Source organism: Limanda limanda, chromosome 10, assembly GCF_963576545.1.
Source record: "Limanda limanda chromosome 10, fLimLim1.1, whole genome shotgun sequence".
Lineage (NCBI taxonomy): Eukaryota > Metazoa > Chordata > Actinopteri > Pleuronectiformes > Pleuronectidae > Limanda > Limanda limanda.
Genome location: NC_083645.1, coordinates 20,270,934 through 20,285,974, shown reverse-complemented (window position 1 = coordinate 20,285,974; position 15,041 = coordinate 20,270,934). Strand labels below are relative to the sequence as shown.

The 15,041-nt window shown below is 40.2% G+C and overlaps 1 protein-coding gene across 3 annotated transcripts in view; it reads left to right on the top strand.

Moving 5' to 3' along the window:
* Window positions 1-7,086: 7,086 nt before the first annotated feature.
* The window catches only part of diaph2 (diaphanous-related formin 2), a 344,506-nt gene continuing 336,551 nt past the window's right edge, over window positions 7,087-15,041 (top strand). For 2 of the 3 annotated variants that reach the window (XM_061079061.1, XM_061079059.1), the window contains exons 1-2: window positions 7,121-7,147; window positions 7,761-8,164. In XM_061079061.1, coding sequence (XP_060935044.1) covers window positions 8,081-8,164 — 84 coding nt within the window. In that variant the 5' untranslated portion in view covers window positions 7,121-7,147; window positions 7,761-8,080. Of the gene's footprint in view, window positions 7,148-7,760; window positions 8,165-15,041 lie in introns of all 3 variants that reach the window. The other variant, XM_061079060.1, reaches the window with a different exon arrangement.

Sequence of the window (15,041 nt, the reverse complement as noted above, 5' to 3'; positions counted from 1 at the left end):
GGGTCAAAAGAGGGGCAGGTCCCTCGAGAGCTGATTTAGCATATTCCCAGGAACCGGAGGCTTCCCGTGCCTGGGGATTTGAAATGCCACTCGATGAGGAGGTTTGAGCTGTTGCTGCTCAGGGCGTCGCTGTGTACCTTTGCCTGTTAATCTTCGCACATTTTGTCTTCTTTCACCTCCTAGTCCACTGAGCATCTCTTCTTACCTCACCACTTAGTGCTGGAGTGCCACCTCTGGTCACAAGCTGAGAGGAAAGTCTGTTCACCGGGACTCCATATCATCTCTGGTCATATTAGCTCCAATCAGCATAATGACCTGACCTGGAAATGTGTAATATGAAGATTTCAAGAAGAAAGCAAACCCTCAGATGGCATCCGTTCCTGTTTGTTCGTGGGTCATGGCGTACTTTTTGGTTCAGTGGTCATGTGCTTCTGCTACTTAAGACTCTTTCCATTTTTCAGATTCTCTCTAAATTTCAATTAGGGCCCAAGAGCTCAATAATGCGAGGACCTCCTGCCGTCTTACGATAAATTTTAAAGCCTAAACAAGCCTAAACAATCTTTCATTAAGTATTGAGGAAATCCCTACACAACCCCCATGTGTTTACATTGGCACTTATTCTTTTAGACATTCTTTTTAACTCGTGTTTATTACATCACAATCAAATAACTTACTGTATGCCTCTATGCTATTCCCATAGAGATTTACCACATTTCACTCAAACATATAAATTATTGAATTATTGAATACACATTTCATACTCCAGACATTTAGCCTTCCTCTGCAGCTTTATATTATTAATGGCCGGAGGAGGAATATTCTTAGTATCAATAACCGGAAGACTTGGGTCAAGCAGCACTCACCAGCGTGACTTGCTTATATCCTCCTTCTCCCAGAGGGGGGGCACTGTGGAGTTGCATTATGGGACATGTTCAGTGCCACCGTGGACCAGTTTATCACAAATATGAATCAAACTCGTGAACTGAGTTTCGAACTCTGCACTCTCTCTCAGTTTGGACGGCTCAACCAGTGTCTTCTCCTTTTGGCCAGTGGAGCATTAGGCTAAATGTCTTTAGGTCAGGGGCAGACAGCCGCTGGGTTTTTGAATGAGAGGGGAAGACTGTGGTGTAGCAGTGTGCATACAAAGTGAGGACATGCAAATGATAGAGAAGAGTCATCGGCTAACGTTGATACTGATGCACGCTCAGTCGGCTTTTCGTACAATAGGCTATAATAGGGAGCTGTGAGGAATTGTTTGTGCTTGTCTTCAGTGTGATGCAGGGTTTTCTTGTATGAAAAGTGTGTTTTATGTCGTATATTTGACTGAGTCACAATTAATCCAAACTATTTATTAAACTAAGTGATGCTCCTCATGTATTTTGCAATCATCTCTGATGTTTCTGGTTTCTTTGCAGCAATTCTGAATCCTGAATTAGCATTTAAATAACAAGATGATTTGTAATTAGGAAAAGTTAGACAAAAGAAAAAATAGTATTCCTGATATTTATAACAAGAGCATATAACCTGTACCTAACAATGAATTTCAATTGGGTCCCTGTCAGTGCTGTGTATAATGTCAATCTAAATCCTCATAAATATACTAGAAGTACAGCAGCTCATAGAAACATCAACATATAGATTCCCCACAGCAAATGGTGAGCAGCTATTGTGTGTGGGTCTCTGGTTCCTGTCTCCCTCCAATTCTTCTGCACCCCTCTTCCAATACATTTGACATCCTGAGGCCATCGGCTCCTCCAACGAGACACCACAGATCGTCAGACACCTTAAGTGGGTGGCATCCTGAGGCCACTTCTCAGACTTTGACCCCTGGCAGTCGGCTTTCTCTCTGTTTGCTAAAACCTGCCGTTAGTCTCAACAACCTTCGCTGGTTCAATTTTGGGCTCTGGTATCTGAGTCTGTAAAACCTGTGGGGCTACAACAACCTGTGATCTGACAATCAACCTGCCTGTTCACATTCAAATCATGATACTGTTTGTTTTCCTATTTAACACTTTTTAAAGCCTTTTTGTCTCTGTTTCCTGGCGTACACCCTTGTGCAGCCATTGAACATTACATGATGACAGACTGACAGATGTTTATCAGCCTGTAATTATGCCCCATCAATCTCTCCGTGTGGTTTGGAAGCAACTGACCATGCTCGACAAATATTTAAACTGTTATGGCAACGAGCCTCCAGTTGTCTTTTTCTTGTTCAATAGTTCCTGCAGGCTTCCGAAGCTCAAGCGAGATCTGCAGCGTAAACAAAGGCGTGTTTTAAAATAAATATTGGTGGCACTGGCACATATGGCTGGGCTGTTGGTCTTTGTCAGGAATTATTCAAATGTATCAACACCTGACTCGGCCACTAGCCTCGGGACATGCATAAAATGCTTGATAAAAGCACGGCTGCCATATGTTCAACATCTGGGAAATGTACATTCTTTGAGTAAGTCATAAAATATAATTCAGTAAATGTTTTGTTTGATGACTACTTGGAAAACCCGGTTTGCATTTTGCTCAGTAAGACTCCATCATGTAGTTTGGTGCCTCAAGACACCGCTGTCAAATTATACGTAAATCACAAAGATTGTTGCACATAATGATCTATTACAAGAACAACAGTAGAGGAGGTTATATTTTCAGCCCTGTCTGCTTGTCGGTCTTGGTTTTGTCAGCAGGATTATGCGCAAACTGCTGAATGAATTTCTACAAAACATTGGGGAAGAATGGGACATGAACCAAGAAAGAACCCATTAAACTTTGTATTGGATCCAGACAAAGGGGTTGGATCCATGAATTTCTTTATATCACTATCTTTACGAGATTGAAACATTTTATTCTGACATGCTCACTGATTTTCTAAGGGAATAATTCATGGATCTTGATGAAATTAAATCCGGACCCATTTGGGGGACTGATATTTATTTGTGCAGCTTACATACAAATTTTAGGGGACCTTGGTGCAGGCACCTGCTCTGCTGAGTGCCATTCTATTATTTGCATGTAATGTGAAAGTATGGGCAGTTGAATCATACCAGGGTGTGTTGAGATGTGTGTCTATGCAAACTCTGAGCGGCACAGCACAGTGACAACGTGTAACACAACCCTTTCATCAGTATTTTGCATCCAGTCAGTTGTTTTCTTACATCGACAATCTCCCACACACCTTTCATGTCTCTTTTCACTTAAGTCAGTTTAGACAAAGCAGTTGGTGTTTGTAACTGAAATGCAAAGTGGCATGATCATAGGCAATACAAAGCTAGTTTTGAATTCATGCATAAATCTATGTATATATATATTTGTTAGTATGTTAATACTTGCAAATTAGTAACTGAACAATGGCAGCAAAGTCACATAAGAAGAACTTTTCATTTTAAAAGCTAAAACGTGAACCATGCAGAACAGGTCCGCTTTCGTTTCAATTCATAATGTTGTCCTTTCAGTTCCTACTCTATCCCCCTCATGAATGCAAATCATTTCACTTGACCTGAAATCATTTCCTCAATTCCCATAGCTGTATTTGCTACCACCAAGATAATGTAATTTTTTTTACATCCACCTTTTCATTAATCCTTGATCTGCACGTACCTGATTTGTTATCATCATAATACACTGTGCACTGACTTAGAGCACTGAGTAACGGTAGAGGTCAAGCAAAGGCATTCATGCTTTATGTCATATATGCTGATGCAAACAGGAAATATTGTTCCCTGACTCTCGTGCCACTTTATCTGATGTGCTGCAAGCCTCACAGCTAATGATGTGAAAGATTCCTGCTGCATTTGCATACCGCTGGATGGTGACATGCTCCTATTAGACACATCTTTGTGTTTTTGTCTGTGATGTCACATGAGAAATGAAGATGCATAATTCAAATTCCTCTTTTATCTCCCAGGTCTACACACACGCTGCTCTTTGACGACATCTTCATATCTTTCTAAGTCTAGCGATACTGTAATGGGAGAAGAATGCCACTACAAACAAGTGCAAAGCATGCTGGGAAGTTCAGTGGGGACCCCCTGGCTCAAGTGCTAAATAGGATGTGAATGGAGATTTAAAGATTAAAAGAACAGCTGCACATAAACAACCCCAGTTACACTTAATGCAAAATCTCAACAGGGTTTCTTTTGAATCCAACCATTTGTTTTTGAAAGCATATGGTTCATATTTGTCTCAGAAGAATCCCACTAGTGCAGCAGTGCAACCGCACTGATTCCAATGGAAAAAACAACATCCTTTAAAAAGACATAAATATTCAGAACTTAAGTTTTTAAAAGGGACTTATCTACTTTTCCAGGGCCAGGGCCAGTCATCTCGAAAACGGACAAATGACTTTTGGGAAAATGAAGTCCCACATCCAGAGCAGCTGCACATGTTTAATTATCAAGCTTCTAAGTGGATGTTGACTCTGGAAAGAGAATCCCCAGGGTCAATATGAATGGCAATGGAAAGACAATGGTTTGGCAATTGTATTGATCTCTTCTTCAACAAAGAATGTACAAATAACACGAAACAGAAACAAAGGTTACTGTTGTGATGAGCCTCAAATACAATTGTAAAAAAATGCTGTGTGTGAATATTCTGTTGGTCTATCACTGAACCAACAGGAATCTATTTTTGTGTCTTGTGATCTCGTTCCCACATTGCAGCAGCATCTTGCTAAAGATCCAGCGTGGACAAAAGTCCAGCGTGGACAGATGGAAAGCTGAATGACCTAATTAAATGTTTGGAGCTGCTTTCAAGCGACTGCACTCCGACATAAACTGAGGAACTGTACCGAGGGAAACTGAAATACAGAAAGTGTGATGCTTAGCGTGTTTTTCTGGTGTGTTTGGCAGAATTTGGATTTTTAAGCCTGACAGAAGCCAATAACTATGGGTTTGATATTAAAACTGCACTTTATGCGTGTATTTCTCACTCAGTCTGTATGAACTAATGCCAATACATAACCAAATTAACTCACACAACTGGCTGCACACGCCTAAGTGTTACACCCTTTTTATCATAGTGAATTAATTCTGCCTTTGGCCAAAAACATTGTGCATTATTTAATTAGATTTCAGTCAAACTTTTGTAATTGTTTGAATGAGGAAAAGTGTTCTTTATTTTCAAAAGAACCTTTTATCCTGTAAGTATTTAAATTTTTAAACTTAACTTTTAACTTGCTCAACTTAAAACCCCAATTATTGCTGTTTATTGCCATTTCACTTTTGTGTCATGGCAGCATCTGGGTGAGTTGTATATGTGGGCAACTTGAGTTATGTTTGTGTGTGTGTGTGCTTATTGCTCTCTGTTTCAAACTGCTAGGATATTTTCCTTGTGTGACTACATTTCTTTTTTCGGGATACCTTCCCTAAACCTGTTCCTCTCGCCTCAAGCTGGCAAAGGTTGTCGTATGTGCAAGTTACTGTAGTGGTAGTGGGTTCAAAGCTGGATGGAATTCTCTCGGCATGTCTAACATGGCACAGAAGAGCTCAACAAGCCAACAGCCTGTTTACATGTGTTGTGGCAACAGTTTCCTCTTCATCACCTGCTTTTAGCCATGCGAGTTATATGGGGGCTCTATGGCAGCGACTGATTGGACGGTTGGTGGCAATATGATGAATGTTAATCTAGTTTCTTTCTTTTACCAACCCAATGATGTTGACATATTTGGCTTTAATTAAATATCTCAACAACCGTTATGAATGTGACATTGATATTTGGATGTTTCTTGGTAATCTGGTTAAATAAGAGACATTTATTTGAAGCTGGATATTTATCAGTATTGAACAGAACACAAAAGGAGGGTTAAACGATTACTTCCCCGGTGCCTTCAGGGCAATCAGACAAATGGACACATAATCTATGAGCAGTGAAAAATGACGGTGCCCTTGTTTTTTCCCAAGAAAGAAGCATGATTTTACATTTGGATTGTTTATCACCTGGTTTATCGTCTGGTGGACAAGGACACACTGTGTCTTCATTAAAGCTTTTGTCAACTATGAGTCACAAAGTTAGACTTTTGTCCAGCAAGGGATGTTACACTCCACACAGTGTCCCCAAACTTTTTCAATTACTATTATCATAGGTGCTGTCTCCACGGAAAAGGCAGGAAACTCTTGGATATTCAGGATGGATAAAATTCAGTAGATATAGAAATAAATAAAGTATTTTATTATTAGCTTTATAAGTTTTATTTGTTATATGCAAGTTAACACATATGTCAACTGTAGAATGAAAGGGGTTGCACAAAACGAAAGCGATCAGCTCAGCAGTGCAATAGTTAAATTAAAATAAAATCAAGGTAGAAAGAGCTTCCTATAAAAAAAGTTAAATACAATACAATACAAAAGTAAAACAAAGATCCAAAGGCGCAGTGTGACTTTTAAAAAAAATTAAGAACAACTTTAACTGTTTGATACTATTGCTAGAATAATAGAACAAATCTGACTAAGTTAACAGAATATTTTTTATATGTATAATTATATTGATAAATCACTTATTTGAGCCGTGTATTTGTCTGTATTTCTTTATTCTATGAAATGTCAGAAAACAGTGATGATCACGTTTATTCTTTGTTGTTTTGTTCAACCACCACTTCAAATCAAAACAAGTTTAAATTTACCAGCATATAAAACAGAAGAAAGCAAACATTTTTTGGAGTTAGCTGGGAGGTTATGTCTGTGTGGTAAATATGAATCATTGAATTTCTCAGCTTCTGCTTCAATGTTTCTTTCTCATCGTTCCATCCTGGTACTTTGTATATGTAAAGTTCCATATAGAGAATGTTTACACTCATTATTATTATTCCTATGGAGAACCATAACAAAAGCATCAGCTGTTCCTACAACACACACACATCTTTGTCTGCCGCAGCCTCACGCCCTGCCTCCTCTCATCCATTCACAATTCACTCTCAGATCTATTCTCGAGTCTGAGTCCCATCCTCCTGCTGTGAAATCACACTGACCCCCTACGTCACCACATAGGCACCGCCCCTCCAACGCCACGCCGACCTTACAGCTGACGGCTGATCTGACCAATGGCGGCTCTAGTCCCCGCTCGCTTCCTCAGTCCAGGACCAATCAGACGAGCCTGTGGGCGGGATCACCGCGGGGCCTGACAGTCACGTTCGGTTGCGCTGGTAAGCCCAGGATGGGGTGTTGTGAGTTTTTCTTCTTATTGTTATTAATTGTTTATGCTGTTAATAACGCTGTTTGTGTGGTATGTGGTTGTGTAGTCACATGTACACAGCGATAGCCGGCTAGAATAGCATTTAAGCTAGCAGGGCTGAGTGTGTGTAGCACAACAAAGTGATCAGGGAGAGAACAACGGTGGTTTCTCTCTGCTACACACATGTGTATTACTCCTTATTAATGATATGTATGTGTGATTAATGGCGATGTGGTCAGAGAACATGCAACTCTGTATTTTCAGGCTGACAGGAAACGCTTTGGCTCGGTTATTACTACGTTATTACTCAGTTGAGAGTTTGCTCTTTGTACCACTTCTGCCTGTTTGCAAACACAGAGCTGTCTTTGTCTATTAAGTGTTAAAGAGATTCACCTCCTTATGGATCTGACCCCAGTTACATCAGACAGGGTTTGTTTACATCTGTTTCGCCTCTTTGCGATGCGTTGGGATCGAACGTGTCCGCTCCTCTGCACCACCCTCGAACACAGAGGAGGGGGGGACACGTGTTAAAGAGAATATCAACAATCAGACAGATGTAGAGAAAAAGGAAGAGTTGTTAACGTGGAGTTTGAATGTGATTCCAGGAGTGAACAGGAGAGCCATCAGGACGGGACTCCTCCATATCCTACCACACCTCCTCCTCCTTCGAGCTGCCCCCCCCAGCTGCTGGATTCGGAGCCGGAGCTACTCTGGAACCGATCAACGTGAATCTATACTGTTTCCCTCTTTTTGTTTTTAAAAATCGGAATGGGTTTTGAAAAGACCTAACCTGGATGCTTTGCTGTGAACGTGCTCTTTAAAAAAAAAAACAACAACCGCGCCGGTGGAGTTTGGCCAAACTTTTGTGGAGGTCGCTAGTTGAAGTCGAATCCGGGAGTGGGGGGGAACTGAACCCAGAGCCGACATGGATCAAGCCAGCGGTGGAGAGGACCCGAATAAACCCTCCAAAAAGAAATCCGGCGAGGATGAGGGCAAAAACAAAAAGCTGGTAGGTGTAAAGACTGTGTGTGTGTGTGGAGGGGGGGGACTTCACATCCTGTGTAGTCCCACGAGTAGGGGTTGATGTCACTCTCAACTTTGGACAGAGTGAGAAAGTTGCACTGCTCCACACTTTCACAACTCTGCAGTTTGCCTGTGTGTAAAATAGCCTTGTTTAGACCCATTGCGTTACTTTTCCCTCTAGTTTTACATGTGTTTATTTATTTTTATCTTTGCTCTTAGCAGGGAGTCCTGGTAAAGATGGGCAGCAATGACGTAAAGGTTTCAAATACAGAAACAAGCAGGGATACATTACACACACACACACACACACTTGAATGAGGGGAAGCACAAGTTAAAAGCAATGCCATTGTCCTATGAAAACTGATTTTTAAACCAGGCAGCTGTTGTCAGTTTATTAATCCGTTTAAACCTCATGATCAGTTGAAGTGTAAGTAGCACGCAAGTCCAGGTCGTGAACAGCAGGTTCTGTATCTGCTGAGCAAGACAAGGCTAACGACATGTTGTTATTACTATTTAATGCCGCCAGGTACAGAGCAGCTAATAGCCGTTAAGAGTTGAGAAAAACAGATAGTGTTTCACTGAGTGCCTCACTTTTCAAAGCACTCAGTGCATCATGTGATTATCCCCGTCAATGCATTTCCCTAAAAGTTCGGCGAAGAGTGTTCTTGTTGTGACAGTTGTGCTTCAATATCTATTGTGACTACGTACACAAAACAAAGTGAAGTTGCCGGGTGACTCACTCGCAGCCACTCGCAGCCCGTCAGTGGGGGTTTGTGCCAGTTTCATAAAACGGTGTGAGAGTGTGTGTGATTGATACAACTTTTCCCTCAGTCAGCCTGAACAGTTTTATCAGCACAAGAAATTAACTTCTCAGGAGGACAGCGTCTCTCAGATAACAACTCAACACCACTTAAACAATGCTTTAAGTTGCAGCAGCTCGATTGGCTTGGTCTAGTTGAATAATACATGTAGAGTGAAGAGTGTGCTGGAGTCTGAGTCTGCATCAGTCCTGCTCTGGTGTCATTAGGCTTTTCATTCACTGCATTCTTTGCCTTTGGAATGAGATCATACATTTTGGGAGGTGTGGTGCTGTGCAACATTTTGTATGATGCGTTTGACAGCTAATCATGTAGCGTGACTGATTTCCCTAACTACCGCAGTGTAAACAGTGTGTCAAGGGAATTAAAAACATAAGATCCTTCTGTCTTTCACTGTCTTGTACATAAAACTTTAAACAAATCTAAACTCTATTACTGAATGTATTGGGTGCATGTAAGTGTCTGAATCTGCAGAAACCAGTGGTTGAAAGTTGTTTTTTCTGTGATGAAAAACTGAAAAAGAAAATTGTCCAGTGTTTGATTGTGCTTTCTGTTTTTCCACGGTCATGAAAACCTTGGCTGCGGTTGAACTTTCTGGATGATGTCGCCTCTCACCAGCCAATAATTGAGTGCTACCAGTGTGGCTTTTTATTGTGCCTTTCACTTGCTTGTGATTGTTTACTTATTGTTGTGTTTGGCCAGAAGTGTAATCAGAGACTCTGCTATTAAGGAAACGTGTGTGTAGGTTTGCTAGTGTTTCTAACGTCTGACTGAACGATTGCATACAATTAGACTGACCACTGATAACTTCATTAACACCTCAGTAGTTTTCTTACAGCAGGTGGTGGTTCTTGTGGCTCTGGTATTAGACTTGAGGAAAAACCATCTTGTAACTTGTTATGGTTGTTTGCAGAAAATTTAAGGTGAGGGACATTGTTACCATAGCAGCTGCTGGACAGGAAATGACATGCACTCCCTGAAGGGTGTTGTCTTGAGAAATCCCAATGACAGCCTGAGACTCTTGATCAGCCTGCTTCCCAAGTTTAGAACTGTTTGCAAGGGTGGCCGGAGAACACCAGCATTCCCTCAGAGATCACTTCTTTTTGTCCAGTAGAGTGGACTCAGGGCTGGGCACGTCCCCTGCTTCTCATACCTCACAAAACAAAGCAGTCAGAAGCAAAGGAAGCCTGGACTCTGGCTGTTGCAGAGATCTCAACAAGACTCTTGAGTGTAAGGGAGGAAACCATTATTCATTCCTGGGTGGAGCCAGGATCTGTCCTCTCTTGTTTATCCCCTCTTTTTCTCAGCCCCAATACATAGTGTAGCTCCATGTTTGTTTGCAGACATTTCAATAAGCTGACACATACTCACATGAAGGTATTTGCCAGGGTCCTTCTGATGATTACATCATAACATACTTGCAAAAATGTTCTCTGGGATGGTTGGACTTTGGAAGATTTGCTTATAATTAACTATAAACAGTTTACCCTCTATGCAGGGCTATTGGCTACATTCCTGACATGCAGTGTAGATTGTGTAAATGTTGTCCAGGCAAAAGTTTGGGGGTAATATCTATTACAGGCGGAAGAAAACCACATGCAGTCTCTGCTTTTTCACACTCAGAGCTGCTAACAACAACACAGTGCCATTTGCTCGGCTCCCAAGCAAAGTGGCAGTCACTGGTACAGTTTTAGAGGAGAAACACTGAAAGCTGTGTGTTTGTTTAACAAGTCAATGGGCTTGATTACATCACAGCAACACCATTTGGGCTTTGGGCCCAGGATGCAGATACTCAACGCAGCCAAGGACATAAGAATAACCCCACAGTGTTCAGTTAGAGAGCTTATGTAAAACTTCTCTGTTGTTTTGTGCTCGGTACTCTGTGATAACGTTCTTTACTGGAACGTCCAACATCATGACATGCAATAAAACAGGCTGATGAAGTCCTTTTAAAGGAATTCTGTGGAGCTGGTTTGGCAGAAAGGGAGAAATATTACCCCTCTGCATACCAGAGTAAATGATGACATCATATAGAGCAGCAAGCGGGTAAAGTCATCCCAGTGTATTCTTAAAATAACCATGTGACTTCTCAACAAGGACTGTGGTTTCTTTGTTATGATTTTGGCCTATATGTATATGAATTTAAAGATGACTTGGAACAACCCTTCAACCGTCAATCCAAAGTTTTAAAACACTTGTTTATTGGGTACCTATTTATTAGAGCAATTGTTGATTGCATTAGTGTTGTGGACTTTTATTTTGAGGTCTGTGATTTCAAAATAATAATTACAGTGATTTCATCATCTGCAGAAACTCAAGCCAACACCCACTATGTTCGGCAGATTTATTATCAAATGTGAAAACATTTTCCAATGCAACACTCTTTGAATTTACCATCTCATAAGTATGGATCCGCTCTAAAGATTTAGTTTCTTTTCACACATAGTCTATGGACATGCTGCATTTATTAGCTGATCATGTGAGGAGGAATGTTATTGTTAAACAGCTTTGCTATGTTTTTAGAGTTGTGTTATAGTTTAGTGCCTGTGATAAATGAGTGAATCACAGAGCAGGAATTTGTGATACATCAGTTATTTTCAAGTGAATGTTCCTGAAAGAGCTGAAGCACACAATCTAATCATTGAATGCTTAAGTTACAAACATTTTTATCTAATTATTTCATATTTAATGAAGTTTTTAACATGCAATTTTCAGCTACAATATAAAGGTACCATTCCTCCCAGTGTGTTTGGTGGGTCATTTCATTGTGTAATCATGTGAACAGTCAAGTGACTGATCCATGATGTTTACTTACGACAGACAGTGGACGTCTGCTCTGCTCTATTATGTTTAACCAGAGGACTAATGGTGATCCGTATCTCAAAGGTCATTTGTTCAAGTGAGAAGGAGACAGAGAACTGGTGGCTAATTTACAACTGAGATCAGTGTCCTCTCTTCAACCCAGCACCTTTCACTGTAACTGTACACACACACTGCAGATAGGTGGGAGAGCTGATACGTTTTATTTATTTGTCAAAAGATAACAATACTGTTTAAGAAACAAGCTGTGGAGGAAGTTGAAAGTGATTTCCAGGATACACATTAGCTCTGAGTTAAAAACTATTCTCACTTCTTTCTTTCTGTTTTGACTATGAGCTACTGCACTAGTGAGCTTGGCACTTCAGAAGAGTGTTCTTTTATTGTTTGTTAACCTATGAAAAATGAGGATCAGAGAGATGCATTATTGTTTTTAAAGATGATTGTTGGTGTCCCTATTACCTCTTGTTATGAATGTTTTGTAAACATGATATCGATATGGAGGAGAAATATTTTTAGAATGAATCCAAACAGATAGGGGCTCAATGGCTCCTATATAAACTAAAGTTTAAAAGTATAAAGGTGATCATTTATTATAATTATCATTAAGATTATTTTAATATTTCAAAGTTAATCGTACATATATATATTATACATATAGCTATGCATATAAAATCCTAATTTAAAAATATAATTTAAATATATAGTTACAGTGAGAAAATGGTAAATGGTCTGTATTTATTAAGTCCCTCTTGCCACTCAACAGGCCAGTTGACAGCACAGTATTTCAATCATCCTTTGATACACACACTCGTACAGTGCATCAAATGAGTAAGATGCTATAAGATAAGATAACTTTATTCACCAGTATAAATAAATCAGTTGAAAGCCATTGTGTAGATCCCCATTAGAATGGAATAAAGGAAAACGTACAATAAAAACTGTAGATACTATGAAGATATGAATAAATAGAGTAGGATAAAATACTTAACACAGTACATAGCACAATGGCCACACACTGTGAGGTGTGGTGTCCCCACAGAATAATATGAAACATTATATGTCATGAAGCATCTGTTTGTAATGACCTGTCTTCATGAACAGGATGAAGAGTAAAATGTTACAAACAGAGGACATGGTGCCAGCAGCGCATTACAACCTGTGGTGACTTCATCATATTATTATGCTCCTGTGGCCACATAGTGACACGTTAGCGTTAGCATCGGTGTTAGCCGTTCAGTGACGTCAGAGCAGTGGGCAGTCTGACTCGATTTTGAGTATTTATATCATTGATATGTCAGTGAAGTAGCTTACTGTTAGCATTAACTATTTCATTCATTCTTTAAACAAAATATAATTTCGAACATGTTAATAAATTAATCTAATCAAATACAGGCAATTATCCACCAGTACAGAGTTTAAATAAGTGAAGGCATCAGATGAGAGTACATTCTGTTAACCTTTAAGATTTGTAGACATGCAGTTATTTTACTCTGTCAGTTTAATCGGTTTAATATCGTGGATTTTTTAAGAATATTTCAAGGCCCCTTTATAAATCTTTAACGCAAACAGTGTCACTGCAGATCAGACCTGAGATTCTTGAGTGACAGCTGGAAATTGCAGGTCCATTACTCCCTCTGATCAGATTGACACAAACCAGACAAGTAATTAAGTACTTCACCAGAGCTAAAGAGTGAGATCCTGATTCATTGTATATTTATCAGGAGCAAGCCATTTGTCTTTTTTCATTTTTTATGATACTAAATCCAAATCGCACACAGCGACAGTGCATCTCAGGCGAGAGCCCAGATGTTAAAACAGGAAACATTTGTGTCTGATTTAAGGAAACGACGTAGTTAACCTTCATGCGCTTGCCAGTTTGAACAGTATCACATTGGGGATCATATTGAATGGTTTGCTTTGCTGCTGGTGTTGAAAGCTTTGGCATTTGAGGCGCTTGACACTTTGACACACAAGCTTTAGGGAAGCCTTCCGGATCATTCGAGGTCCTGTTATCACCCAGTTAATACAAGTTGTCATCTTGTCACACACTTGAGGCTCTCCTGTAGTTCCTGTTGCCTGTTAGGTCGATCTGTACAGGATTTGTGTCGCGTGGCTCCACCATTACTTCTCGTGCTGCTTTGATTATCTTTTATTTTTCCCGCCTTTACATTGTGAGGGAATGTTACAGCGTCTGTGTCAGGGAGATGTGTGAGGAACTGCAGGAAGCAGACCACATGTGAGCGTTTTAATGATGGCTTTCAGGAAGTAGGAGCGAGAGGAAGTGGTGAAGAATGCTTTAGTCACACAGTGGAAGAAACCAACAGGCTCACCGCTCAGTTTCACTCTCAGAACCCCTCTGTACATTAGCTATAGAGAATGTAACATGGCCTCAGTTGCATATTCAAAAGCCTCCTTGAGAGATATAACACAGGATGAATCGGTGCAGTTGAGTCTCGTTCTTAGTTTCGGTGGATGCCTGGTCGTCTGAGTTTCTGTTTTGACTGAGCTACTGAGTCACATGTAGGTCAGGCTGAAGGGGGGTGTCCTGCTCTTTCACTCGTATGACATTAAATGATTGTGACGGAGGATTTTTCTTTCTTGCTAAATTTGCTGAGAGATGCCTCCCGTTGTACACTTTTTCTAAATTTACATTTTGTCAGTGTAAGCAAGTGAGAAATCACATTTCTGCTGAGTTGTGAGTCAGCTGTGTGACTCTTCACACTTTTTTTATGGATGTGTCAGTTGTGAAGTAGTGTTTTATACTACATGTGGTTTGATTTAAGTTGTAGCCCACAAACAAAGAAATTCAATTTAGCTATTTAAATTTTACAGATGAAGAATTTAATCAAATGATTTGTTGAATAAATCTCTTTGTGTGATACAGGTCAGATTGAAAGAGTTTAATGCAGAATGAAACTCACTGGCTGATGCACTTGATGCACTGCCTGATGCATGTCAGTGAAAAAGGCCAGCATAATCACGACTGTAGCAGATACAATGGCATTGTGATTGGATTATTTTAGAATGTTCTAGCTGTACACAGTATCATGAGCCAGCACCGAGCAAACAGCCGTCAGATAACATAACAAGGTCACAAGGTCATATCATTCTGCACATGGCGGCAATTAACGCCAACATTTGCTAAGCAGATGTAATGACTGCAAGTTTGAAGCCGTAATCCAAAATCCAGTTCAAATAAGCCTGAATAATAACAGTATTTGTGCT